Here is a 23,950-nt window from a genome sequence, read left to right on the forward strand (position 1 = left end):
TCCGTGCGCTCCAGCCAGCCTGCATGCATGGGAGCAGCCTGAGCCCGGCCCCCTCCTCCTCCTCATGTACATTATTACAACAAGGGAGACCCAATCAAGCACGTATCTCATCGATTCGGGCACACACAGACACACACACACACGCGCAGTCACGCGCGCACACACGCGCACACGCATACATACTGAGTGTGTGACTTGCCCTCAGCGGATTTTTCAAAGCGCTCTCGGACAAAATATCGTAGCCGCGCCAAGCAGGGCAGCGTGTGGGTGACCAGTCCCGGTCGTCACCTCCTCCTCCTCCTCCTCCTCCTCCTCCTCCTCTCCTTCTTCCTCCTCCTCTTTTCTCCTCCACTGTCGGTCCTGAGAATAACAAAACTGAAAAAGCTGCATGTGGCTTTTTAAAAAAAAAATCCCACCACCAACAAGGACTTGCCAGAGCCGAATGGATTTTTATGAGATGGTTTCAGGCACGTTTCAGCTGGTCCACCTCTTGGCTTTGAATTGCGCGTGATTACCGGGAGGAGGAAAAAAAAAGCGGAAAACCTAATGGATAGCGCGGCGGAGGATCAGCCCGTAAAGTAAGTATGCATTTCCGTTCAGATCACGCTGTCAGTCCGTGCGTGCTTGTGAATGATACTGTATAAATGTGTGTGTTTTTGTTAGGTTACCATGTGTCTGCTTAGATCCATCTGCAATATGACTGACATTACGCACATTCCCAACCAAAAAGCTCCTGATTAGCCTGCTGCTTTTGGAATAAACGGGGCTAGAATAAGGCAGTGACTGACAGAAAGAGAGTGAGAGGGGTAAGAGAGGCAGAGAGAGAGGGGGAGATAGAGAGGGAGAGGGAGAGAGAGACAGGGAGCTACGTGACGCCTATCAGCGGCGGAGAGGTTGAACCGTAGAGGAGGCGCAGGGCTTCAGTTGTGTCAGCTCTTGATGTGTTGTCCCCTTGTTTGCGGACTTTTGACTGACGCGATCATTTGGTTTTATCCCTTCAAGCTTGCCTGTTGCAGCCTCCGACGCCAAGTAAAGAGGATCACACGGAGGCACGAGGCGCTTTTTAAAACCTCCATACTCTGTTTTTCTACCGCGAAGCCCCCACCTTCTGTTCCCGATCCATCCACAGCCGGAGCGGGCGAGAGAGCGACCGAGCGACCGCCAGAGAGAGCAGCCAGCCCGGAGGAGTCACGCTAATTTCCCCCCGCTCTCTTCCTTTTTTTTTTTATTATTATTATCTTCGCATCTACTGGCATCTGATTTCTTTTTTCGAAAACTGCACACCCTCCCCTCCTTACACACACACCCACCCCGATCTATGTGGGAGCCCTGAGAGCGCACCCACGGGGGGAAACTGTGTATCAAAGCTCCGCGGATCCCCCAGGCAGCATCGAAGCACCGGGGCCAGAGAAGAACTCCCTGCCGGGCCCCCGAAGCCGACATGCCGCGGAGGAAGCAGGAGGCGCCTCGGCGCGCCGCAGGTACGGACTGGCTTTTGGTTTCAATGCAATTTACCTCTCTCTCTCTTCTTCTCTCTCTCACCCTCTCTCTATTTTGCCCCCCTCCCTCCTCCCCGCCTCCCTCATTCAGATACTTTTCATTAATATTTCCCTCACCCGCAAAAAAAAAAACCATCTTTTGTTATGTAAAGGGAAAACATCTAGCACTATATATACACTTTTCACAGCTCCAGTGCCCTCAACACAACTTTTGCCTGCCAGATATATCCCATAATTCCTGCCATAATTCTTCCTATTGTAATCAGCTGATGTGCAATATGATCCACATACCTGCATACTTTTGGCATTCCCAAGACACTTAACTCACATTTGATATTTTTCTTTAAGTGCAATAAGTAAACAAGGTCATCCCTTTTGTGCTCTGAAGAGCTGAAACATGAGTTAATTAGTTGATCAACAGAAAATTTAATCTCTAAGGACAAAATATCAAACATTTGTAGCGACTTTAATGCAAGTATTTTCTGCTTATATCTGCTCTACAAATTCAGCCTTTTTTTGGGGTTTTGAACTGTTGGACAAAACACAACGAAAGGCTTTGGAAAACTATCATGGCAGTGATTTGCTTTTGTTTTATATGCAAATAGATAAATATAGAAAATAACGTTTGGATTAAATGACACTGCAAATAACACTGTGTAGGTTTTTAATGTTTTTCATCAACGTGTGTCAGGGTTTCCAGAGGGTTTTACTTAGCGACCCGGTAGTTCGAGCAGTCCTCATCTGCCTCTCAGAAAGGTCACAGGTCAGCCTCTGCGTACCACTTCATGTGTGTTAGAAAGTCCCAGTCAGTGTGAGAGGGCGCACATTTCGCTCTCCTCCTTCCCATTCTTCATTTCTCCCTCCTCGCCTCGGAGAACTTGAGTGTTCATAGGTCTCTCTCTACCTCTTTTCACTCCTTTACGGCGCCTCCTTCTCTTCCTCCTACTCGTAGATATCGACTGTGGAATTAAGGATGTATACTGGAGAGGTTTGGTGGTGGAGCCCTCGGGTCAGCTGACTGTCACGAAGGCCTTTGATGCTTGTTGATTTCTTTTTGGGGAAGTCGGATTAACTCTAAAACATCCCGATAAATGACAGGAAGTTCACTTTTTTTGCCACGTTTGTCAGATTTTTCAGCATCTTTCTCATTGAAATATTACTGTAATGTCCCTAATACAGTGTGTGTTTGACACTGTTACACCAGCATGATGCTGTTTTATTCTCTGCAGGGATTTGGAATGTATTTTGATTCACAATATTACTTTCTATCGTTTGTATCCCGAATCGTAGCATTTTCTACAATACTCACATAAAAACTATTCTTAGAGTTGGTTCTTGGTCTTTCTACTTTGAGACTTTAATATAGCAACTTCTCTGAAAATTTCTTGGAGATGTACCCTCCTTGTTTTTCATCAGGGTCTGGTCTGTTTTCTTTCAGTTTCTGGGAAAGACTTTTCTTCCAGTCTAAAGATTATTTCACAGCCCGGGGGGGGAGTGTATACTGGAAGAGAGCTTTAATGGACAATTGCCATCTTTGATTTGACGCCTGATTGATCGCCTGTCATCTGGCCGAGCCTTTGATCTGTTCATTCCCGATAAGTGTCAATAAATCACCCCTCCCTCCCTCCCTCCATCCCTCCCTCCCACCCTCCCACCCTCCTGCCTTCCCTCCCTCGCTCACTAACTCTGGTAGCCAGGCAGGGCCTGCTGAAGTCACGTCTGGCCTCACAAACTTCTACCCATTAACACCATCATTTAATTGCATCTTTGTATCTATTTTTTTCCTCCGCACTTTTATTAGCTTTGATTTCTTACTTTTTCCCCTCCTTCGCCTCGGACTTGACGAGGATAAAGAGCTGACCTCGGCGTTTATTTTATGTCCCCATTGAAGTGGAGGGAGAGTTTTCTCATCAGATCTTTTTACGAGACTAATAATTTGTGTTCATTTTCAAATTTTGAGATTTTCAGTCAGTTAAAGAAATCCTTATTTTTAGTAGCTTTTGTCTTGTGGCAAATATGGCTTTGAAACACTAATTCATATTCATTATAATGGATTAGTAATGATTTATGAATGACCTTTAACATTTTATAGTAAGCCATTTTCCCTCAGCACACTCTTGTTTGCAACTTTCTTTCACACTCTCGAGGAAATGTAGTCTCCAAATGTGTCTAGAGCCGACCAGCACACACACATAATTACATATGTGCAGTGGTGCATGCTCACAAGACATGCTGCAATGACTTTATAGTACATATAAACAAGCATGCAATACTTTCTGCCGCACACACACGCACACATAGAGTGCTATGAAAAATGTAACTATTAGCCTAATCGTGAGGCGGAAGACTGGTTTGCTCCATCAGAAGGGCCCGTCAGAGAGACTTTGTTTCATATTTGATTTAATTGTCTGCCCTCTGACAGCCACATTCATCAATGGCCCTAATGGTCAATCAGAGGCTGGCACAGAGAGAGAGAGTCTTATGTATTCTCAGCCCAGGGCCTTACTTGATCAAAATGTTTTAGCCCTAATGGACACAATGGGTGGGGGTAAAGGAATGGGTGGACGGACAGATGGATGGATGGATGGATGGATAGCGAGATGACTTTTTATTCAGCTGGAATGAGCGAGTGAGTGTGCGGCAGTGAGAGCGCGAGAGAAAATGAGGCATTTATTTCTTTGATGAGCGGACGAGAACAAACACGAGGCAGGCGAAGGAGGAGTTTCATTTTAGACTATTGGCAGCTTCCTATTTTTTTTTTTTTACCCTTCATTCCTTCTCCTTTTCCTCCTCACATCTTCTACTCCCCCCTCCCTCGCTCACAGCTGCAAGTTATAAGGTTGAGGAGAACTGCATGGCACACAAAGAGTGATGACAAATTGATTGCGCCGTAGTGATGGCAAGAGTTATGGGAGGATGGCAAATGATAGGCCTTGATTAGGGACTTGGGAGGGGGCAGAGCACCCCCAACCTTGAGTTTTTTTTCCCACTTTGTTTCTCTTTTTCCTCTCTTTTATGTCTGTCCATCCTGCACCCAGAAAATTAGGCATTCTTTAAGGGTTTGTGGTCGAGGACAGCAGATACATCATACCCAGCTTCAGTGACTCAGTCAACCATCAAATTTGTTAAAATGACATAAACTCGTAAATCTGGTTAAAGGTCAGTGCACTTATTGAAAAGTTCTTGTAAATCTTCTTATTTGGAGCTTTTCATGTGGTCTTAATTGGTCATTATTAAATCCGACCATATGTAGATGCTCTTGAACGTGGCGTCACAGTCGACTCTTGTGCAGAGTTCTGCTCGGGGAACAAGCATAAAGAACTAGCCAATTTATTTTTACTTTGCACATCTCTCTCTATCTCTATCCTTTCCGTGATCCCACACACTCCTCTTCCTGTTTCTCATCCAACAAACCTCCACACACACTTCCCACCCCAGCGGCGGAGCGCATTCAGCCGTCTAAAAAGAGGAGTTGTTTTGCCAGCTTCATTAGCGTTCTCCTAATTAGCCGAGCATCTGATGGATCTCTGACAGGCCTAATGATTGGAGATGACAAGCTCAGCACACTGTCACGCTCGCCAATTAGGTCTGCGGCATAGTTGGATGTAATCAACTTGATCTTACACCGTCCTCGTTTTACCCCCCACCCCACCCCACCCCCACCCCCCACACTTATCCCTTATTCAACCCCACCACAGGTGAGGCTTTGGACAGTGGTGGTATGAGTGTCACTTGTTGCGTAGGAGGGAGGGACGCACCGATCCGATACTGATATCAGATATTGGGCAGATTCTAACTCAAATAGCTTAATTGGATATCGTGACAACGGGGCCAATCTATTAAATTCAATTAATGCTTATAATATAAACTATGTATGATATTTTTGATGCTGCATTCAAAAGGGTAACCCTTGAATTGTAATTCACGTTGATTTTGAGAATTTTTAACCACGTTGCTGGTGCATGATTTCTTAATTTAATAATATATAATAATTCAGTAAATTTTAAAAAGAGAAGGAAGCGGTGGACACTGGAGTGGATTTCCATGCCTGTCCCATCCCACTCCCACCAAAAAACTCCTGTCCTGTCCCAATCCAGGAAGAAAGACTCCTATCCTATTCCCATGCTACTTTTTTTTTTTTTTCAAACCATCAATCATGATCAGCATTATGTTAAAAATTAGGACATTTTTAGAAATGCTTTTTTTTATATCTAAAAACTACTGAAACCATCCACTTACTTTTTCCTGTCCCACTCCCATGACCCACAGCATTCCTGACAATATCTCGTGCACACTGGTGTTGGAGATGTGAAGGGAAAACAGTCCCACACTCGTTTTTTTTTTGTACGACTTGTATCACAAGTTAGCAAAGTAATGTTTCAGTCGACCTGATGTTGCCTCAATCCCAGTCACTTCCACACAGTGAGGCAGCTTATTAATTACACACTGGTTTCAGATTGGTACTCAAGCTCAGGTATCGGAAGTTAAAAAGTGGGATCGGTGCATCTAATCTGGGCCATTCTTTATATTAGCAGTGAGGATATTTCACGTAACTCTCCGGTGGTGATTATAAAGGTTTTGATGTTGTGTTTGCTTTAAAAACCAGGGTCTATAAGTCAGGCTTTCTCCTTCATGTACATATGTATACGTGCGCCCACACCATTTTCTGACCAAAGGTGTTTATTTTTTCTTGACATCAGGAAAGGACAAAGCTGAGGCGAGCGGCAGGCTTTTGTCTTAGGGCTTCAAAGCCAATGCTAGGCCAAACAGATCATTGTTACAGGAGAGGAAGCCTGAACATCAAACATATTATTTTACCTGTATTATTCCTTACACTTCCAAATTCCACACTTGTTATATCCTCACATGTGCAACTACAAATCTATTGTTTCTCTGCGAATTATTTAAAATGTTTGTGCTGCAGCAGCTGCGTGGTGTTAACATTAACATAGCATGGTGTGTGTTTGAAGGTGTATTGTTCTCCTGTGAGCCCGCTGCAGATTGATGACGTTGACACTGGTCATTATTAGCTACTCAATGACACTTTTCCGGAGTGGGAGGATTTTTCACCTGCGTTGATTTTTCAGAAACACCTATCATCAGCATGGTGTCCAAAGAGGCTAAGCATGATTTATGTAAATATTAACATCAAGACAGATCTGGTTCTGTCCAACAAGAGATAGATGGCAGCCGAGGAGGAAAAGCAGCTGATTTCTGTGATTTCTCTGCCTCTGTGTGTGTGTGTGTGTGTGTGTGTGTGTGTCTGCGAGCGTGTGTGTGTGATTGATTGTAGATGAGAGCGAGAGATTAATCATGCTTGATGTGTGTTAACGTTGCACTCGCGGTGGATCTAAGTCGAGATGCAGTGGCCCATTTAAATATACTCACTCACACACACACAGTCACAGATTCACAGGAGGGAGCGGGTACACTCACATGTCCTCACAATGCAGATACACACACATTGTTCGGCTGTGAGTAGCACACATTTTGAGAAGTACAGGGCATTTGCTATTCAACAATACACTTTATGTGAGAGCTCATTCTGTTTGTTAAAAATACAACACGTTATAATCCAGTGGCACCTTGTATCAGAGCATATAGTCCCATCCAGTGGGTGGAAATATGATCTAATGAAACAAGTCAATCTAATCAAGCTAATTAACCTTGTTTAAAAAGGTCTTGATAATTGTATTGATGATTAAGAGAGTGACTTTTTTTTTCACACAACCCTTTGCAGCCCATTATTAGCTATAATATAACAAAAATAGCATTTTTTGCCATTTTAAAAGGTAAAATAGCTCTTGTTTTTTATTATATTATAGAATCACTACATATCTTACCTGCTATCTTCGTCTCATGCTTTTAGCTTTCAAATCATTGTGACCTTTGGATAAAATGCATGATCTCATTCAGGACATTTTACTACCTTTTTGATTTTCCTTGTCTCCATCTTCAACATTACAAAGCGTGGCGCCTGGAAATGAGACATACAACATGGTAGGAGAATGAGTAAAGTCCTCCAACTGAAAGATGAAATTCAGAGGTTACTCATCCTTGAAGTAAAAGTCGTCCACTCCAATTTCTAATAAAGTCGATGTATTTGAATAACAGCGCTTCAAAGTTTTCCATCTGCAGTCCATTAATCTGAAAGGTGGTGGTCCTTTTATGCTCCGACTGTTTCCCACCTCTCTCAAACTAAAACACATTATCTTTTTTTTTTTAAATGCACCGATCATTCATCTGATCACTCTCGGATGGAACTAGAACCTGCTGACAGATCAGATTGAAGAGGAATAAAAATGAGTTTTCTTTGAAATGAAGTATAGTAAAAAACCTTGAGTTAGTATTTATTCCGTTTGTATGACATGTTGTCATGTATGGCATTGAATTGTTCTCACCAAACATTTATCTAAAGCACAGTTTCTCAGTAGGTAGAAGTAAGGGCTTAAACATTAGTCTTTTTGTCTCAGACTGTCAATCGGTTATAATAATAATAACTGAGTTTCTGTTTCAGTTTTCTTTATTTAGGTTTTCTTTGTTTCAGTTCAGTTAATTTGTTCCAACTACAGGATCACTTTTCAGAAAACTAGTTTTGAAAGTAAAAAATATGTTTCATATTATTGTCACCGTCGTCAATGGTCTTTCAGAAATGAGTTGCCATGAAAAAATCAGGTTCATAATCAGGCTTATATTGTTGTTCGTCCGATGTAATCACCAAAGGGTTTTTTTTTTAAGAATAGTTATTTCTCTATTATTTAGTCTAAAAAGGTTTTGTCATGTTTTTTAAACATTTTCATCACAGTTTTGTCTAAGCATCGGTTGGCACCCCTACAGCGCTCTGTAATCTGTGAGGTCGCCTGAAATTACTGCCACACATATTAATATTTGAAGAGATCACTTGCAGATTTGTATTATTATTATTATTATTATTATTATTATTATTATTATATTTTTTTCTTTTGCAGTCCAGGAAATAACAATCAAACTGCTGTTGGGTTCATTAAGATGTTTCATATTTTTCAACTCTCCATATGTTTTTTATATATATATTTCTATTGCTTGATCTGTTGTGGACAGGAAAAAAATTCCAATGAAACAATATGTGGAAGGAAAGTCACTTTTTGAGTGAACTGCTCACTACTGTGTGATGAGGGCTCAGACATGGCTTTGTAGTAAGTAAAACACGCTGGGGACTGTGGTTTTATGACTCACTTTAACCAGTAAGCTACTGTGTCCAGTTAGACTCGTCCTGAATACCAAATCGTCCCTCAATAGTCTAAAACTAACAGTGTTTCTTAAATGTAGCATGTATGCTGAGCTGAAAACACTTTGAGTGCAGTGTGTCCCAGTCTTAGTCCTGTTCCCTGCATTACTTTGTGCAGAGTGAGTCTTTCCCAGGCAGCTAACTGACATTGTGATTAGTTATGGCCTTCTTCTGCTTTTCTCAGTGCTCCTGCCCCACTACGCTCTGCCACAATGAAACAAGAGAGGAGAAAAGATATAAAGTGGGAGAACTGTTGCATAGTTAAATATTCTATCATAGGGAAAGACAGAAAGGTAATGAGATTGTAAAAAAAGATTATGTGCACGGGCAAGAGAAAGTAGGAGCAAATGAAAAAGCAAGCAAGTAGACAAACGACAATCATAGAGAGAGAGACAGAGGAAAGGGAGGGAGGGAAGGAGGGAAGGAGGGAGGGAGGGAAGCGAGAGCCCCCCCTCCCTTCTTCCCTTCCTTGAGGATAAGTGGCTGATGGTTTATAAACAGTGTTTCTTTTCCTCCCTCTCCCAGAATCTTCCGTCATGGCTCCCATTAGGTTGACAGCTGTCAATTAGAGCTCCCTTGGTCTGGCGCACTGCACTTTATTGCAGGCAGTTGATGCTGTCATTTTGCTCCCAGTTTCGCCTTGAGCGTTATCACGAGCGCTCAAACAGTCAATAGCTGATGCATCAGCAGTTATTTCTTAAATTGGCTCACAAGGCTGCATCCTTTCCTCATTTTTTTCTTTCCCCTCCCCAATTCTTCTGTCTCCATCTCCTCCCTGTTCTCCTCTTCCTCCCCAAAGATGATTTTTGTGAGGAGAGAGTGATGGATTGTGTCTGTTGAGGGTTGCAGGAGGTTGCAGAGCAGAGGACACAACTATAAACAGAAATATTTACTAATATTTAAAAAAAAAACATCTGTGTCTTTTTTATTTTTGTTTTATGGAAAGAAATGACATACACATAATAAACATCTGATGCAACTAAACATAGGTTTAATGAAGGATTAATAATAAATCAGGATGTGCAAAATATATTGGTACCAATAAATTAACAGCCTGTGATGGGGAATGTATATTTGCTGTACTATTCCAATAATGAAGCTATAGCTGATAAATTATTGGCTGATAATACAAAGCCAAATCACTTTGAGCCGAATCTACACACTCAAAAATACTCAATACCACTAGCATGGCTTATTGGACAGATTAGGTCAAAATATTTAATTGAAATTCTTAGGTACAATGCTATGCTAATGCTACGTATGTTTGTGAAGTTTATGATGTACTTCACTGATGTCAGTAGATTTGGTTAGGTCAGAGCTATGAAATGTTAAATCATCCTTCTTTGTTCTTTACGTCTTGGTATTTCTTATCCTCAGGTGTGCGTAAACTACAAGTTATGTACTTATTTTTCAAAATACAAAATGTCAAAAATATTGATTATCGTATTTGAATGGGCCATGAAAACCAAGTAATCATCAGTATCCATTGAAAAAAAATCCAGACCATGCATCCCTCATAATAAATTAATTCCCCATGATTTTTCTGATCAAAGAAAGGAGGAAAAGGAAAATAAAAACATCTTTTTGTCTCTATTTTTGTTTAATTAATTCCTAATAAAGATACCATTGTACTCTAAATTTAAATTTCTGACCTGCTTGAATGTAAATATTCAGTAAAAATGATGAAGGCTACAGATATAATTATATTTGTATTTTGCGTCAGAATAATATTCATGTTCCATTTCTTAATTTTTGCATTTTTTGAATTTGTCAAACTATATCATAGGCTTAAAAATACCTATAATAATAGATGACAAATATTATTGGTCCAAGTCCAACCAGCAGCCCCTCAGTGTGGGGTCCCATTGGCTTACGGGCCCACACCGAGGCACCCTGGGAAAACAGCTAAAACAGGAAATGGAGTGATCTCCGTGCACACACACACACACACACTTCCTGTGCTGACACAAAGCAGATATATGTGTATTTACTGTGATCCTATAGTAAGCTCCACACCAGACCTTCTGTAGTCCGAAAATATAGGGTGGTCTGTGTTCTGCCTGTGAGAATATGTCCTCATATCAAACAGGTCATATTCATCATCATATCCTGGAACCTAAATCATGAATGACATCAAGTGGATCTGTGCTTTCAGTTATTTAAAAACTTTTGAGTGAAACTTTTTACTCTGTGCTGTTTCCACCAAGACAACTAGCTTCTGTTTATGGTTAGCTTTATTTTTATAGCATGTGAAGCCCGTCATGTTCAGGAGACAGGGGATAATATGTGTGTGTCTAGACGAGGCCCATGGAGTTTAAGGAGCTGCAGGGCCAGTCGGAGGATGAGACAGTATCAAGACAAGGTGTGTGTGTGCTTGTGTGTATATCTGTGTGTGTGTGTGTGCATCTTTTGAGTGTCATCTGGGCTCGGCTCCAGGTCTGGGTTTCTTCTTACCCTCAGTGGGGGTTGCCTTTATGTTGCAAAGTGTGTGTATATGTGTGTCTGTGTGCACGCTTGCACAATCAGACCCCTTCGCTTCCCTTTCCCACGGAGGCTTTGGCTGGAACCTAGACTAGACTGGCAGCCATCAGTCTTGTGTGTGTGTGTGTGTGCGTGTGTGTGTGTGTGTGTGACGGTGGCTGTGATGAAAGGCAGGGGAGCCAGTGAGGACCCGTCTGAGGCCCTGGTAATCAGGGCCAGCCCGAGCTGACATCCTTCTCAGGCTGACAGCGCCTTCCTCTTCTCTCCTCACACACATACACACATATACACACATGGCTGAATGGTCACCACTCAGTCACTGCCAAAAGACAGTCCAACATGCCTTTGGCCCTCCTTTTCCTCCTTCTTGTTTCATGTTCTGATCAGTTTCAGATGCTGGGAATTATCCTCACCCTCTACAACACCGTGTGTGTGTGTAATCGGAGCGTTTAACCAGGGAATGCATCGTTTGATATGGTCTGGTTTACAAGGGTGTGGTAGGAAACGTGTGTGTGTAAACCGGCGTATGCACTTCTGAATGTGTGTGTTTGTTCTCAAAGAGGGTTAAGAGCGAGGAGGCAGGTGAGAGAGAGAGAGAGAGACAGTCGACCATGCTGAAAAGGAAGAGAAAAAAGTGAGCGAGAGAGATGAGAGGAGTGAGGAGGAAGGCTGTTTTATTTTATACTGCGAGGGCCTGTTGCTAATTAATGTTTCTTGGTCGGTTTCTGTCGGAGCTGAGTAATGTTTTTGATCTTTATGCCTGATAACTGCATACCTAATGAGATTTCAAAGCTGGTGGAGATGGGAGTTGCTGCTCCCTGCAATTATTGACAGATGCCTTTTCTCCGCCACTGGCTGCCGCGCCATAAATCCTTCCTCAGTAATGAGCTTGAGAAGTGCCACCCTGCCAGTGAGCTAATGAAACCGAGCAAGGGGGGCCGCCTGCGTGTGTGTATGTGTGTGTGTGTGCATGCGTGCAAAAGAGTGCATCACACTCCTCTGACACATTTTTTTCTCTTTAAATGCACTCTGCAGATGTCAGCCACCTCGCCTGCTAGCGACAAAGAGAGAAAAGAGGCAGGAGAGAGATAGTCGATGAGGGGGAAAAAGAGGGGGGAGAAAAAAAAGAAATACAAAGCAGAAGCCGCTCTGTTTCTCCACTTTATGAGAAGTTTCAGGGTGGTGCTGCGGGGTGCTCAGGTTACAGCCCCATGTTAAGGCTATTTGTCTAGGTTTGGCTGTTTTATTTGAAATGCTAGTATCTCTGTTGCAAACGGGACTGTGATTGATATCGTTGTGCCCCCCTCGCCGCTCGCCTGCCCACATCCAGCAGTCGCTTCTCTCCCCTTTTCTTCTCCGTTTCCTCGATGAACTCTTCCTCTCTGTAACTGAGCCAAGGAACGCAAGGGGCTTTAAAAAAAAAAAAAAGGAAAGAAAGTGGCACGTGAAGAAAGAAAGAACCCAAAAAAGAGGAGAAACTGAAAAGGAGAAGCAGCCTTTTTCTTGGCCCTAAACGCCACACACAGTATCTGGTGCAGCAGCTTGATTGCATACTGTGCAGTGATGTGTGTTTACGAGTTAGCGTGTTTACGTGGACGCATGTTTGCTGCGTGTTTTTTCGGAGGTTTCCAGAAACCAGAAGAGACCAGCAGCTAGTAGACGAGCGCCGTCTCACTGCCAAACAGTCGATTTCCCCCTCTCATCGTCCACACCATACATCACAGACCCACCCTTCTCTCCTGACACAATGACGTGTGTCATTTATCAAACAGGGCCTTGCCAGGGCCTCACATGTGTGTGGGAGCATATAGCAGCGTGTGTGTGTGTGTGTACGCATGCAGCTGTGTGTGTTTACAGCCACGTATGTGTGTGTTTGAGTGTGTAGGGCAGTCCTTGCTTGTGCCACTCCTCCGGGGATGAAGGAAAGAAGGAAGGGAGTGAGGGATGAAGAGTGAGAGAGATGGACAGAAAGATGGGGTGAGTGAGTGAGAAGTTGGGGGATTAGAGGAAGAAATCAGCTGGACTTTTTGTTTCACTAATGTTTTGGCTACTGACTACTTTCATATCCCCCGTGGGTGGTGGGGAGAAAAACAGTGTCTATGTGTGATATTGATATAGCAACTTTAAATAGTATTTTACACACAATTACTCACATTTCACATCATAAATAAGTATAGATTGTAAATCATAGGTCCATTAATCTCCTTGCTGCGTTCACAGGCATGCATTTGTGTTTGTGTGTCAATAACAATCTGTGTATGTCTCTCTCCCGTGCTCATGTGTCTTGGGGGTTGCTTGCAGGCGTGTATCAGTCACAATGTCTTATCTAACACACACACACACACACACACACACACACGCAAACTCACAACCGCGTGCAAGTCTCTCCCATGGGTTCGGGCAGTGCAGTCTCTCTCTCTCTTCACTTTTCCCTGATTCAAAGGGAGGCCTTATAGAAGATGGATGCTCCTTAAAAAAAGGGTCCGTTGATGGATATGAATCTGGCCCTGCCATTCATCACTGCTATATTATTTAGACTGGATCGCTACAAAGCTGTAACTTGAGCTACAGCTACGAGAGTGTTTGTGTGCGTGTGCGAGGACACGGCAGGTGAAGGAGGGGGGAGGGGGGAGGGGGTGGAAGGAGGAGGGGACAGTCATGGTCTCAACAAAGGAAAGGAAAAGAAAAATAACAGTGAAGTGAGGTGAAGAAGTGACTGAAATGTGCAGCAAATAAAACACAAAAGGGGGAAATTAAAAGGTCAAAATAGCCATAATGGTCCTGGAAAGGTAGAGTTGGAGTGATGATGGATATTAATGGACGCCCCCCCTACAATCTTCTCCCAAAGCAATGCACAATAATATTCCGGTTAGGAATCAGATAAAGCAACATCTTGAAACCTACATGATCCAAAGTAGAATAAGTGCTCTTATTAAACTACTGCATTTGTGAACAAAGTTGTAAAAAGTTGTTGGTGAGCTACGTAGAGCCTCTAGTGACATCATCGAGTCAGCGTAGGTTCAGGGTCGAAGCATTGACTGGATAAAAGAAGTGAACGTGGCATTCGGGGTCTGAAAAGTGAAGCCAAAAAGGAGGTGTCTTAAACTTGCATTCTTTTTAAAGGCCAACAGGGGGCAACTCCAGTGGTTGCAAAAAGATCCTATAGAAGTATATGAGAAAATTACCCTACTTATCACTTAATTTATTACCTCAGTAAAAATTTTCCTAGCATGTTTATGGACTCAGTTGCAACTTAGAAGTGTTCTTCATTACAGCATGACTTTCTTTTTGTAAATGATGGCCCCGTTTAGAGTAAAATAGATGATAAAGCAGGGTATGCATTTTATGTTGATTTTATGATTTTTTGTTTTTATTGTATTCATGTATATTTTATTTTGTGCGGGCAGTACATTTTACATTTTATTTTATTTATTTTTATCCCATTTTTAATTTATTTTATCTTATTGCATCTTACTGTTCTATATTTTACTACATCTCTTTGTATTGTGTTATGTATTTATTGTTTGTGCAGCACTTTGGAAACCTTGTGTTTGCTAAAATTGTGCCATATAAATAAAGGGGATTGGATTGGATTGGATATGCTTTAGAGAGTGGCTATAGCTTCTGATTGACAGGTCACTATTGTATGATAGCACAGACTGGTGTTGATCTTTTTGTTAGTGTGTTTCCTTTGATTGATAATCAATGTTTTTTTTTATTTTTAAATGGCAATTTAAGTCAAAATGCAGCAGTAGCTTGATTGTGATTGGACTAGTCTGTCAATTCGTGTCCAAACTGAAAACTGTGAGTGGTTCATTGACTATCATTGTCATTGTGTGGATTATTGGCTATAATCATTTGAGGATTTGCATTTTTGGCAATGCCACCAGAAACAACCACCATAGCTTTATAACTATTTGTCTACCAGTGAACATGAGGCAGTCATGTAGGAAGCATGCTAACGCTGGCAGATAATTACACTGAAGGGAAAACACGGATGCCTCACTGCACACACATCATTGTAAATAGCAGATCCCATGTTTTTTTCATCCATGACAAGAGTTGGTGCCCAGCTTATACAGACAGTCCTTGTCATTCTTGCTTGTACATATAGTAAATATTTCATGTTGAATTTGAGGATTACAACATTCAGTCCAAGGATAGTCGGTGAATAGGTGGCATATTATTATACCTTGGTAAAAATAGTAATACTTTCATAAAATATATTTTTAGAGGTTCTGTAACTGGTGGTTCATTGATACATGTTAAACAATTGGCGATGCAAAATTAAAGGAAAAAGTGAAAGTAAAGGGAACAAAAACAAACTCTTTGCCCGCATCTCAAAACTCCTTGCAGTTGCCCATAATCGTTTAAACAAGAAGAGTTACATTTTGGGGTTTTTTGGTGCGTTCCCTCTTTCCCTCCCCTCCATCTCTCTCACTCTTCCCAGGTTTCTATAGCGCCAAGGCAGACGTGGTGATTTATTGTGGCCATCCATCTCTGGTACTCATCCATCACCGGCTGGTTGCTAGGCGATCATGGCAGCAGCTGTTTGCTTTTGAGTTCAACAGAGGGGCCGTCAGTCAGCGGCGGCAGGTGAAAAGCATTACGAACGCGCCGTTGTCACGCCGAATAATTAATCAAAGGCGGGAAAGATAATTAAAAAGATATGACCCTTGCTGGTACTTGGTCCTGGGTTTGCCCAGGAAGGGAAGGGAGGAGGGGTAGAGGAGGAAAATAGAAAAGGTGAGAGGAAGAGAGCTCTTTCTTTGTCGCTGCTTCTTTGCAGTATCATGCTCAAATGATTCTTTAAGATTCTACCTTGCTTCTAACAGGTATTTGATGACTGCAGACTCTGCCGTAGCTTAGGACCCCTCCTCTCCCTCCCTCAAACACTCGTGGAGGAGTGGAATGAGTGAGTGCTGATAAAACAGGCTTTCCTGTTAGTCAGTGGCACTACTCCATTTAATTAGGAGGAGATGGGCTGGAAAAAGGAGAGAAAGGAATTTTTAAAAAGGCCTGGCAGAGAGAGTGAAAGAGCTCTTACAATTGGTGGATTCATTGTCACCTCCAGTTGCACTTGCACAGCTATATGCAGAGACCGGACCGAGTGGTAAACACCTGCTCTGTCATTTTTTCAGAGATTATTTTTGGCATTTCCTTGGCAGTTTACAAAAGAAAAATGGAAGAATACAAGAGAAGAGAGAATGACGTGGTTTGATTTCTATTTTAGCCAAATAAACCAAGGCTTCAGAATGCTTTGACCGCAGTGCTTGTCTAACAGCAGCAACACATCCTCTCAACGTGCTTTTGTGGCAACCGGCAGGAGGCCAGATACCGGACGGGGTTCACATTTCTCTTGCAACTTCTCTTTTTTTTCATTCTTCATACTTCTGTCACTCCTGGGTATTGTTTAAGAAATTACGATACCAGTACCCTTCAAAAGGAAGAAGAATCATTTTCTTTACTTGCTGAGCTTACCAGATGGCATTTTCTGTTCAAAAGAACACTGAAATGCCATTGATTGAGCCCTTTTTTTTAAAAAAACCAAGAGTTCCATCTAGTTTGGTCCACAAAAACAACCAATGGTTCTTGAAGCTTCATTCGGACATCACTACTTTATCCCCATTTTTTTTAAAAACCTGTCAAATCCTGCTTTAGATGCAGGCCATATGATTTTTTTTCACAACTTTCAGCCTTTTTATCACCTTCCTGTTACTTATGTAATCTACACAAATTCTGTATTAATACATTGGGGACATATAGGAAAATTCAACAGATAGACCGATGCATACCCTGGTAAGTAAGGTTATCAAAAGTTTCAAAACACTTCTTCTATAGAACACGTTAAAAATGACATAATCTTTGTTAATTTTATTCTTGACAGATAAAGTATATATATTCTCAAAACTTTATTAATCAATCTCTTCCAAACATATTACAATGAGAATGAAACCAAAATACAATCAAATACAAATGTGTCCGTCCACAAAAACAACCAATGGTTCATGAAGCTTCATTCGGACATCACTACTTTATCCCCATTTTTAAAGGAAACCTGTCAAATCCTGCTTTAGATGACAAGCCATATGATTTTTTTTCACAACTTTCAGCCTTTTTATCACCTTCCTGTCACTTATGTAATCTACACAAGTTCTGTATTAATCCATTTAACAACACACTTTCTCTGGAACCCTTTTACAGTGGGAATCACTCAAAATCATGCATCTGTTTGTACATGTTTCTGGCGTGCAAGAGTGTGTTCATTGGTACGCTTAGCGTACACGCTCATCTGAGCCTTTATACGTGCATTTCAGTGCTGAAGTATCAGACAAGATCTCTATCCTTCTCCTCTGTCACGTCTTTGATCTCCCAAGCCGGGTCCCCATGTGTTTTGACGTCCCTCATTTTCTCACCATCATTTATTATCTGGAGTTTATACAAAACTAGCACACCGGTGGAACCAAACATTCTGTACACACAACAAGCCAGGCTTTGAGACATAACAACAGGATGGGAGTGGGACACACACACAGAGAAGAAGTAGAAATACAGGAAGACGTAAAGAGATTCATTTTAGGATGAATTGATCTCGCTGCACATGCAGATACTTTATATTTTCCTGTGTTTTTTTTTTTTTTTTTACAGGATACAAGTTTTTCTTTTCAGAATTAGAAAACATTACCTTGAAACCGGAGATGCTGTCTTAGATCAAGTAGCTCAAATACACTTCGAAGAGATTATTTCTACTTCAGTTTCTGACATTATTGTATAAAATATTTGCAGAATGGGCCAAATATTAATGTCATATCCATGGAAACTTAATAGATTTTGGAGTTCAGTCCTTGACATGAAATTGTTTATTGGAAAAAGGGTAATTTAGAAGGAAATTAAAGGTTTGATTTACCCAAACATGCTAATTTAATGAAAATCAGAGAACTTCTGTTTTGTATTTTATATTGAGCCTGTTACTTTAAGACAGTGTTGTACTGGGGGTTGTTTGTAGCTTTAATGTTAGCCTAGGCTAGCTAGTTTCTATCTGTCTGTCTACAGTGAGTCTGCTGGACTTATTCTTTATTTAATCCAGTTATTATCAGCAGTGTGCTGTTGGTTAACGTTACCGGTTGTGTTAGCCTGAAAGAAGAAATCCCTTAATAAAGAAAAGTAGAGTTAAAAGACTGAGAAAGTCTTTTTGCAGTGCAAGAAAAGACCACATACAAGAAGTTGACAGGGAGATGTGTGAGTAAAAAACTGAATGAATGAAAGCATGTTAGCAGAGCTGTTATTGAGCTTCTCTTTAAGACCAGGAGGCTATTGTTTTCGTGAACCTGGTCTCACAGGAATCCGTGAAATAGCCACATATTTGCTTAACTTAAAATCTTTGAAATCGCTACAATGCAAGTTAATATTTTTTCCTATTGGTTTGTTCCAAGTCACGTGACTTTCAAGGTCCCGGCGGTCAGAACAAAAAACATGGTGGCCAGTTCTCTCATTTTTAGTGAAAAAAAATCAATATTTGACTTAGTTTCTGCATAAAAATGGATTTTGATCACATTTCTAGCGAGAAATATATGTTTTATTTTCTAAATATTCACTCAGTGAATGTACATAATCACTTTGTATGTTGGAATAGCCACGGGATATGACTGTCATTAACTTGCATTGTAGCGAAATCCGTGTCAGTTTCACGGAAATTTGAGTGATTCCGTGGCTATTCCACGGATTCCTGTGAGACCAGGTTGGTTTTCATCTTTACTGTGTCTCATTTAATGGTAATTAATATTTAAATATTTATTTCATAGGTTATTTACATTTATTGATATATTTAAAGTATTTTATATATCTTTATCCAAAAGCAAGTGTTTGGGGAGTGCAGTGATAAGTGTGAAGACATTGGAGACATATAGGAAAACTCAACCGATAGACAGATGCATTTCAAAACACTTCTTCTATAGAACACGTTAAAAATTACATAATCTTTGTTCATTTTATTCTTGACAGATAAAGTATATATATTCTCAAAACTTTATTAATCAATCTCTTCCAAACATATCACAATGAGAATGAAACCAAAATACAATCAAATACAAATGTGTCCGTCCAGTGACTTTTTCTATAACAGTGTTATGTGCAATGGAGGCTTTTTTCCCCCTTTTGTCATGGAATTGAAAGATGTATAGTATGGCTGTTATGTACTAGTATTGTTTTGAAGTTTAAAATGCTGGCAGTCTTGAATGGTAGTCAGGAAGGAGAGAGAGAATGCATGGAAGATTTAGAAACACACAGACCAGGGAGAGCAGAGAGGGAGCAGCAGGCACAGCATCAGTCAGCATTTAACATTTTCCTTTCTACCTTTTCTGCCACTCTTCCAGGAATGATTTAGCCTGAAGCCTTGCCCCAGGTTATATCCATTCTCACTGAACTCTCTCTCTCTCACACACACACACATGCACGCACACACATTCTATCTTGTAAACATTACACAACCCAGCGACATACATGAAAGTCTCTGTTTTGATTGAACTAAATGAAAGAACACGGGCTATTTAAAGGCACATCGGCATGCGGAATCACAAGCAATACACAGTCGGAGAAACAGAAAGAGAAAGGAGGAGTGTGTACGTTTGTGTGCCTTTCATTAGCACTTATAACCCAGTCAATAGACACTTGATTGGTTAACATGTAGCTATTGATTCATCGACCATTATAAGCTCTGGTGTTAAACGCCTCCCTATACACAGCTACAACTGCTACTGTATGAGTGGAGTCTACTCAGGAACACTTCACACTCATATCTCAAGGCCTGGAAATTGATTACATTCACACTGATGTTTTCCTTTTAGTCTTGACTTTTCAATTCTTTGCTCTCCTAATCGATGAGGAATCTACCTCTAGAGATGCCTAACCCTGAATGAAATATTATCTGGCTGTATTAAGGCCAAGTTCTTAAAACCCAAATAGTGTTTCTGAGGAGTCTATTCAATGTTGAACATTCCTAAACCCTTATCAGTCATGATTTAACAAACAATGTGTGTTAAATAACTCCCTTATGTCATATGGGCTTCATTTCACTTGGCTGTCCCGTATGAACCGTCACCACATGGCTTCAGCCAAAGCAACCATTACATATCTCAGCCAAGAATTTCAGTAATTAAGACTGATGGATTGATCCACGCTGACTTCCATCATGGGAAACTGAAGCTGTGTCACTTTGGAATGAAATGTTATCCGTCATTTAAAAAAAAAAAAAAAAAAAGAGTCAAAAATGATTGCTGGACTCAAAGTTAAATTCACTGTGAAATGTTGAAATTATAGAGCATCTTGAGGCTTTAACTTCCAAGCTGCTAACTTCATAGGGGATGTAAATATTTGTATATTAAAATTAATGAGCATTGACTGTGAGATAGTTTTGTTTGGTAGTGCACAAAGCATAAAATTAAAAATACTTGTAGCACTCTCTGAAAGATAGAAACCATGTCAAAGCGCTTCTTTCCCTCCTCTAAATTAGGTTGAGCGTTTGAATGAAACGTCTCATTCATCAACATCTGTGACATCAAATGCTAAAACACAAAAAGAATAATGTAATTTCTTCACATCCCTTCATTTTTTGAGCTCAATCAAAGACCTAAATTTGTCCTTTTGGTGCTTGCATATTTTGAAACAGCTGTCCAGTTAAATTTGTCAGCATCTCTCTCGATAAATGCGACCCATTGTTTTATATCCAGTGCCCAGGGTGATGGGGTACAAGTGTAGCTTTGTGTTGTGTGTTATTTTTTCTCTCTCACACAGATAATGTGATCAAGTCTAAAGAACTCCAATATTCTTATGCTTGAGGTATTTTTAGTTAAACACCACGAGATGGGGGGCTTTTGTTAGAAGAGCAATCTGGCCGCAGAATTTTGGCATCTATAATTAAAAACACACAAGCGTTAAGTGTGTGTGTGTGTGTGTGTGTGAGAAAGACAGACAGACAGATCGTCACTTCCTGTCAAAGAGGAAATGTTACACATGGTCCTGACAAGACTCAATGCTGGATTCCACAGGCCTGATACCAGACACACACACATCTCACTGACAGGGAGTGCCTGCATGTGTGTGTGTTATGTGTGTCTGTGTGTGTGGGAGTTATGTTGTAAATCACACTAATCAATTGTGGCCTGTGTCAAGGCATGCCAGACATAGCGAACGGTCTGTTTTACATTGGGGGGATGTGTGTGTACGTGTTTGTGCATATGTGTATGTGTGCAGCTGTCCCATGATGCCCTGCACACAGCTGTCACAAATCACAGTTATGTGTCTCCAACACCACAGTTACTGTATGGATTGTGTGTGTGTGTGTGTGTGTGTGTGTGTGTGTGTGTGTGTGTGTGTGTGTGTGTGTGTGTAACATAGAGAATCTTCATGACATGATGTGGTGCAGCGGTGAAATGGTTTGATATAAGGCCTCGTCGCACACACACATCCACACACACAATCACGAGAATGTGATGTCAGCTTATTTTTATGTTTTAAGATCAACATCCAATCACTGTTTTTTTATATCAACAAAAACAATTTAATGACTTGCTAAAGGGTTCACCGGCAGTCAAACATGTGAACAGTGACCACTGTCTCCTCGCAGCTTCCACTACAGCTACTGTTTCATTAAGAGGCGTACACACACACACACACACACACACACATACAGACATGCACACACACACCACTTACGGGGTTAAAAATAAAGTCAAGGCTTATTGTCATACTTATAAATGTATTTGGGAGTAAATAGCAGATATTGAAATGTCAATAGTCTATATTTTTAAACTGTAGCTATTCATCTGAAATGCATTAGATAGCGGGCTAGCTTCTCAAAATGAGGAGACTGAGATTAGATTGTAAATTGTTACTGTGGTGCCCTGCAGGATGTCAAAGGCAGTGTATCCTCTGGTTTATATTAGAGAAAAAATCACTAATAACTGATATAGTACATCTTCTTTTTGCATCGATATGACTATGTAAAGTTACTCAAACGGCTGCTTTTACATTTTTAATTATTATTATTTTATATGCATACATTGTCAAATAACTAAAGTACAGAATAAAGACAAATCTAATAAACAGCTAAACAAATAAACATCATTCTGTAGTTTAGAGTGTCAGCCAGTCAGCCATTTAAATAAAAATTAAAAAATAGCTAACACCATTTCAAATCAACACAATATTAGCTTTTGCATGTAAAATAAACTTTTCATATTGGTGCATATCTGATAGCATACAAGCCGATACTGATAGGTACCGCTATGCTCAAATTCATATTAGCTGTTCTGTGGTTTAAACAGGAAATGCTTTTTCTGCACTCATTAAAAAAAACAAAAAAACAACACATGTTGTCGTTCTGATCCATTAATCAGCAAGTGTTTTTGTTTGGATTAACAAACCCAAGGCGACATATTGGAGATGTTATGTTAAATTGTATTATTACAGGAAGCAAAAAAAAGGGGGAAAATGGAATTTTCTAAAAGCAAATAAAGTCCAGTTATGACAGAAATAAAGTGAATTGAATGAAGTGAAAATATTTTACAGAAAAAGAACATTTCATTCAGCCTTTCTTCAGCTCTTTCATCTCTTCTTGTATGTATGTGTGAGTTTGCATGTGCATGACTTCCCTTAAGGCTCGGTTGTCATAACAGCGCTGTGGTTGTGTGGTTGGCCTTCTTGCTCTACCTGTAGCCAGGGTGACATGGTCCTGTAGGCTCTTTCATATACTCAAAGATAACACACACACACACACACACACACACAGAAACACACACACACACTGCTACCATTCTGACATCGCTTGCATGACATAAAAGACCTTTCTTCTTTTTCTTGCTAGTCTTCAGGACTAATTACATGATTAAAAATGGCGGTCTCCTTCCTGACATAATTCATCGCTGTCTGTGTATTTACCGCCCTGCTGGAAACACACACACACACACACACACACACACACAGCCACACAGCCACAGACACACAAATCCAGTGCTTTGAAACTGAAAACCCATCTTTCCCCCTGACAAACTTGCGCACTCAGACACACTGCACCCCGTGGCCAAGAGGAAAGGTGTTGATGGCTTGCGAGGGCCAGAGATCCATCATGTGACACGTCATGTGCTAACAACACGCTAACTACAAATCAAAGCCGAGGAACAGCCTTGTTTTTAACTCTCAGGTTGCGTTTTAATTGCACGTTACTATAAAGATGATGAAGGGGAGAAGTTAATTTGTAAAAAGAAAAAGTCAAATGAACAGAAAAGAAACAGCCTTTGATGGAGAGCGATGTGCACAAAGTCCCAGAGCTGCAGTTTCTTATAAAAACGTACATTTCTGTAACTAAAGAAACACTATTGTGAAGATGGAAGACTTCTCTGATATTTTAGCCAAAAGGAAGGTTTCAGGTTTTTAAATTCAGCGTAAAATTTGCTGAAATGCCATCACAGAACATTATTTAGTTGATATGGTGCTCTGTACTGTGTCAGTGACTTTGTGGTGTGTATGTGTATGTTTATGTGTGTGGCAACTCGTACAAACATAGTGGACTGGTGGTAATTTAATTATTGCTTATTTAGTTTAATTCATATTCTATTTATTGACACAACATACATCAGTGTTTAATGCCAGAGACAAGAACACACAAGAATAAATAGAGGGGAGAAACTACAGGTGAAGAGGCTATAAA

General features: G+C 40.8%; 1 protein-coding gene across 1 annotated transcript in view; it reads left to right on the plus strand.

Moving 5' to 3' along the window:
• Nucleotides 1-332: 332 nt before the first annotated feature.
• tshz3b (teashirt zinc finger homeobox 3b) overlaps nucleotides 333-23,950 on the plus strand; it is a 42,480-nt gene continuing 18,862 nt past the window's right edge. Inside the window, exons 1-2 of the mRNA XM_059351639.1 lie at nucleotides 333-578; nucleotides 1,003-1,481. Coding sequence (XP_059207622.1) covers nucleotides 1,442-1,481 — 40 coding nt within the window. The 5' untranslated portion in view covers nucleotides 333-578; nucleotides 1,003-1,441. The remainder of the gene's footprint in view (nucleotides 579-1,002; nucleotides 1,482-23,950) is intronic.

This window comes from Centropristis striata, chromosome 2 (assembly GCF_030273125.1).
Source record: "Centropristis striata isolate RG_2023a ecotype Rhode Island chromosome 2, C.striata_1.0, whole genome shotgun sequence".
Classification (NCBI taxonomy): domain Eukaryota; kingdom Metazoa; phylum Chordata; class Actinopteri; order Perciformes; family Serranidae; genus Centropristis; species Centropristis striata.